The sequence below is a fragment of the Oryx dammah genome, unplaced genomic scaffold (assembly GCF_014754425.2).
Source record: "Oryx dammah isolate SB20612 unplaced genomic scaffold, SCBI_Odam_1.1 HiC_scaffold_11, whole genome shotgun sequence".
NCBI classification, from domain to species: Eukaryota; Metazoa; Chordata; class Mammalia; order Artiodactyla; family Bovidae; genus Oryx; species Oryx dammah.
Window position 1 is genome coordinate 18,808,096 of NW_024070195.1, and position 6,000 is coordinate 18,814,095.

Genomic DNA, 6,000 nt, shown 5'->3' on the forward strand with positions numbered 1-6,000 from the left:
TGCCAGTTAAAATGAAGGTGTTTTCCTGATATTACAGCAAGTCTTAACATGCTCCCCTGAAAGCTTCCGGGTCAATCAGGGTGATCCTGATCATTTCAGACACTGAGCTGTCGGGAGTCATTTGGGTGGGGGGCAGGGTGTAATTTTGGCAAAGACTGGTATCACGGTTACTAACAGTCTCTTCCCACTTGACAGGGAAAACTCCTACAGATCCAACCAGATAATACACAGCTAGAGAATGGGAGAATAAGAGCATGTTGTATCTTGTCCTATATGTCTGAGGACAACTACTCGGCTTGTTTGTTTTCACTAATGGTCCAAAGGAAGAGTTATTTTTGCCTTAAAACATATAATGTCCTATTCATACACATTAGACAATTCATCTCTTACGATCAGAATGCCATCCAAATCTCTAAGACAACAGCGTGAGAAACACAAAGCGGTGCTGTTACAATTATTTGCATTACCTCTGTACTCACAGCTTCCATTGGTCTTTTCTTGATTTCTCCTATGTCCAAGTAACTGGGGGGAATAAAAAGAATAAGAGTTCTTTTTATTACTTTTGAATCAGCTGTGTAAATTTCTTTTTTTAAATTATTAAAAAGTAAAGCAAGCCATAGGAAATGCTTAAGCCAAAAGCAAAAAAAGTCAATAGCTACTAATTTAAAGCCATGAGAGTCAGAGGAATGGCTTTCAGAGCTGACACATGTCTACTCTAAACCTGAATGAAATTGAAGCCTTAGAGATACATAGTTCTATTGTGGAACGTTTTTCCCCACAATGGCTAGCTACTTACTGCATATACATTATTTCTCATTTTTATATCAATTTCGATACAAAGAGCAGTTTGTGTATAAAGCTCCTTAATGGTTCTATGAATCACAGACTTTAGGCCAAAGAGAGCCGTACAGATGCCAGGCATTACAGTAAAAACTGTGAAAGGCTGAGAAAGCTTTTTCCCTAGGAAAGCACTTTAATGATCCAGAAACGCTCAGCCATGTGGGATGGTTTAGGTTCTGGTTCAGCTAAGAGACAGATGGGTGAACTAGTTAACCTCTGGAGACCCCTATTATTCCATTACTATTTGCTATATACATTAACTACTGATCATTCTTTAGCTATAGCGTAAGCACAACCTAAAAGCTTTATACCTTTGTCAACTTCCAAGCTATACATCCATCACTGCGATCTGGTCCCATAGTGCTTCATACACAGAAGGTGCTAAATAAATGTTTTACTATTAAAAATAAACATAAATCTAGCATTTAATTTACAACCATAGAAAGATACACTCTCTACCTCAACTACCATAATTGCTGAGATGCCCCCCAAAAAAGCTTATATCAGAATTAATTTTGGCTACGTTTTATTTTGTTGTTTTTTGGATAGAACGCCTCAGTCAATCATGCCTCTAGAAATTATCATCTATTTCCCTTACATAAACAGTCACTACTTGCATAAGACAGTGCAAATTCTCCCTCTATTTAGCATACAATGGGTCTTTTGGAAATCTTCAGGGAGTGGTTTCTGACAAAATAACAACACATTCTAACGGTCATGTGCAGGAAAGTCATCTCAGATCCACCGGATTAATGCAGTAGGATCAACTTCCCAAAATGCATAAGGAAAATTTTGGGGAAAGTAACAATCTCTAGATGTCTCTTCTATAAAACAAACAGTTTGATAGCTACCTGAAGTTTAATCATGGTTTCAAAAATTTTAGAAGAAATATGAGTAAAAGATATTCAAGAAGAAAGCTGATCACTTTCATTTGAAAAATATGTTCCACCATTGCTATCTTCCCCAGCATCATTCAGGGTCTATCTGACATGTATTACCCTCAATATGTTTGGATTTTCCGTTGTTCTGCTGGTTTCCTAATTTGTTATATAAAGTGAAAACTGCTAGTTGTATATTCAGCAAATATATTCAGCATTTAAGTCTTCTTAGCTTCTATCATTATAATCATAGATATTACCACTTTAACACAAATAAATAAATTATTCATCTGTCAGCATGGAAAATAAACCATGGACACTATATAACAAACTCGGGGTTTTTGTGTGTGAGTGAAAAGCAAAAACAGCCGTGTAAATCTCTTAGTATATATGTATGTGTGTGTGTGTGTAAAGAATGATTTGAAGTGCACTTTCTATTTGGTTTGGAACTGCACGTGTTTTTATCTTTTGAGTTGGTAATGCTAAATAAACAAAGGAGAATATGAATTATTATTAAAGTGAGTCTTGAATTTTGAGCTATTAATAGATTCTGAAACAGGTTTCCATCCCCATGAAATTGCTTTATATGAAAGTTATTTAACTTTAAAAATTAATGAAGTATATGATGAAAGAGCCTGGACACCGAAATGCTTTGCCTTCGTAGAACACTTTGGTGTTTACAAAACACCTTCATATCCACAGCAGTTACTTTCTACAATAACCCTCTGAGGTAGGAATGGTTATGTTCCTTTTCTGTATTAGGAAACTGATAATTCACAAGGATTATCAACTGAATTACACAACGATACAGAGCTAATAAATGCCTCAGTCTCAAGTCTCCTGATTCTCAGTTTTAAGTTCTAAGTTTCTTTGAAGCATAGTTTCATTTAGCGCTTTTCTAAGAAAGTTAGACAAAGCATACTAAAGGAGGTTTCAGAGAAGGGAAATTAAAGCCAAATACATCCCTCACCTCCCATAAAAAGAATATCTGGCATAACAAAAAGCAGAACACTTAGAACTCAAGCTAAACAAACACATAAGGCACTATATTACACAAATTTAGTGATATTTAGGGAAACAGTTCTATACAGTTAAAACCAGAATTCACAAGCACAGATTTTATGGTAAAGATTTTTTGGCCATCCTGAGGCCCAAGGTGAATTTTAATTAAAATACATTAAAAACTATGGAGGGGGTGGTTAACTACAGAGTTATCATACAATCCAGCAATTCCACTCCTAGGTATATACCCAAGAGAAATGAAAACTTATGCATAATTGTTCATAGCAGCATTATTCATAATAGCCAAAAGGGAAACAACCAAATATCCATCAATCGATTAAAGGATAACAAAACGTGCTATAGCTATATTACACAATATTATTCAGTCATGAAAAGAAGGAAGTACTGATACATACTACAACGTGATGGGCCTTTAAAACATGATACTAAGTGAAGGAAGACAGAAACGCACAAAGTCACATATGACTACTTTTACAGGCAGACCTTGTGTCATTGCACTTAACCAATATTGTGGTTTTCTGCAAATTGAATCAGGTTTGTGGCCACCCTGAACAGAGCAAGCCTATCAGTGCCATTTTTCCAACAGCATTTGCTCAATTCAGGTCTCTGTGTCACGTTCTGGTAATTTTCACAATATTACACACTTCTTATATTAGTGTATTTGTTATGGTGATCTGTGGTTAGCGATCTTTGATGTTACTACTACGACCTGCTGAAAGCTCAGATAACGGTTAGCATTTTTTAGCAATAAAATATTTTTTAAATGAGCCGTGTACTTTTTTTAGACATACGCACACATAACAGACTGCAGTATAGTTTAAACACAACTTTTATATAGACTGGTAAACCAAAAACTCCTGTGACTGGCTGTATTGCACTACTGCAGTGGTCTGAAATAGAACATGCAATATCTCCAAGGTCTGTCTGTATAGAAAATGCCCAGGATAGACAAATCCATAGAGACAGACAAACTAATCACTACTGATCAGTGGTTTCCAGAGGAAGGGGAGACGGGGAAATTGGGAAGGTACAGGATTTCTTCGGGGAGTGATGGAAATGTTCTAACATTAGTTTGTGGGGGTGGTTGCAAAACTCTATGAATATACTAAAACCACTGTGGTTTATGTTATGTGAAATCTACCTCAGTAAAACTGCAAAAAAAAAAAAAAAAACCCATGGAATATTTGATTCTAACTGTCCCACAGTACCCACCCCCACGAGGAATAATTTTTCTCAACTCCCATATAATTTTACTTTTCTAACTGCACTCACCCCTTTGTACTTTGCATTAAAATTACTGGTGTGCACATAGTCTATCTCCTGTTAGATTGTGACCTCCAGAAGAACAAGTTGTGTCTTATCTCTGTTCCCTTCACAGACCAAAGGCACAGTTTGGCAATGCACTGAACACCCACAGTAAGTGAGCTCCCAGCCAGGAACTGGGGACAAGCATCACTAACGACCCCTGTCCTTCAAGATTTAACCATCAAGCATCTGGTGACAGGCTTACAGACAAATATAGTAAGCCAGAAAATTTTTCCAAGCATCAAGGCAATCGCCTTAATGTACAGGTGGTGGGAGGAGGGGCCGCACAAAGTGGGGCGTGGTCAGTTCTACTCGGAATGGAAGTCTAAAGAATTTCAACAGTGAGGAGAATGTGCAGGGAGCACTTTCTCCACTGGTGACATTTCAGTATCCAGTTTTTCCGAGTCATTTTTAAGAACATTATTTCAACTAAATTGATAGATTTCCACACTGTAAATCAACTATATTCCAATCAAAATTAAAAATAAAATGATAGGTCCCAAGAAAAAAGTGGAAAAAGAACATGAAATGCGAAATATCTAGCATGACGTATGTGCTACTTTTTCCAAATAGCTAGTCATTGAATACTTTTTTTTTTAAAGATTCTCATCCATCATCACACCTTTAAAGTCTGTTCCTACTGCTCCCTAAGTGAGCTTTCTTCTCCAACCACGCTTTCAACCTGTAATGCAACTGCAGCGGGAGCTTTGAGGGCCACCAACTCGCACAGCCACAGCCCCTGAGCCCACCGAGGTGGGGGTTACTCCTCTCCACCTTAGCAACCCCTGAAACGATGGGCGGCGGGGACAGACGGACTCACTTGAGTTTCTTGAAGGCTTCCTGGCCCCCGGCCACGTAGTTGCCCCCGCTCTGGATCTGGTCTAGCTTCCAGATGCGGTGCCCGGTCCGCGGGGTGTAGATGTTCCGAACCGCTCCGAAGGGCGCCTGGACGCCGCCCGTCACCTCCTTGAGGAAGACGTCGAAGCTGGACACCCTCTTCTCGTGGAAGACGACGCGGCGGCCCGTGAAGAAGGGGTCCCCGTTGCGGTACACCAGCACGCTCTTCACGACCGGCTGCGACAGGTGCCCGGACCTGGCACTGGTGCGGCTCATCTTCCCCTCGGGACTCCCGCGCGGCTCGCTTCTCCGAGGGGAGGCACCGCGGTTGCCCCAGCGGCCTCACCGCACACGCGCGGCGCGGGGTCGCGTCCTGAAACGAACGCGAAACAGACAAGCCCGCGGGTCACCGCGAAGCAACCGCGCGCGCCCGGCGTCCACCGGGCGGAGACCCTGCCGGTGCAGGACTCACTGGGCACGTTCAAGTAGTTCACCCGAGTCTGCACCACCAATCAGCGCTCGCCGTGCGCGCACACACCTGTTTGTCTCGCTACCGGCGGAATCAAGGTGTAAGCACCTCTGCACCGGAGCTGCGCCAGGGGCGGGAAACAGGCGGACTGCGTGCGCCCGGGTGGGAGAGAGGTGGGAACACACAGCACTCTTTATAATTATAATTATAAATATGCCGAAACTTCTTTCCTGGCTCCCACTTCTCAATCTCCTGTTTGTTCCCGAAATCAAGTAATTAGGGTTTGCGCTGAAACTGCCCAGCTTTTTCCTCGCTGGGAAATAAATGCCTAAAGTGCACTGAGATAGAGGAGAGTCGACCGTCCGAGACCCCTCGCCCCCGCCCCTCCCGCAGCCAAGACCTGCGCCGCCCCCAGCGAAGCTCCCGTGGGCATCCTTTGAACACAGCGAACAGGAGCGCGCAATCAAGTCCCAAGGTGGCGGGGGTTAGGGGAGAGGAGGGTCCCCGGGAGGCGCCCGCGGCCCGGGTACCTACCGACACAGGAGGGCGGGGTGGGGGTGGGGCGGGGGCACGGCGCTGCGGCTCGGCTGGCACCGCGGTGAACTCGCCGGGGGCCGCGCGTCGCTGCTGCTGTTCCTCCCGCAGCCG

At 42.7% G+C, this 6,000-nt stretch overlaps 1 protein-coding gene across 1 annotated transcript in view; it reads right to left on the reverse strand.

Moving 5' to 3' along the window:
* DCDC2 (doublecortin domain containing 2) overlaps window positions 1-5,383 on the reverse strand; it is a 141,919-nt gene extending 136,536 nt beyond the window's left edge. Inside the window, exons 1-2 of the mRNA XM_040249922.1 lie at window positions 4,867-5,383; window positions 468-522 (exon numbers count right to left, since the gene is read on the reverse strand). Of these exons, the coding sequence (XP_040105856.1) occupies window positions 468-522; window positions 4,867-5,159 (348 nt within the window). The 5' untranslated portion in view covers window positions 5,160-5,383. The remainder of the gene's footprint in view (window positions 1-467; window positions 523-4,866) is intronic.
* Between the last annotated feature and the right edge of the window lie 617 nt (window positions 5,384-6,000).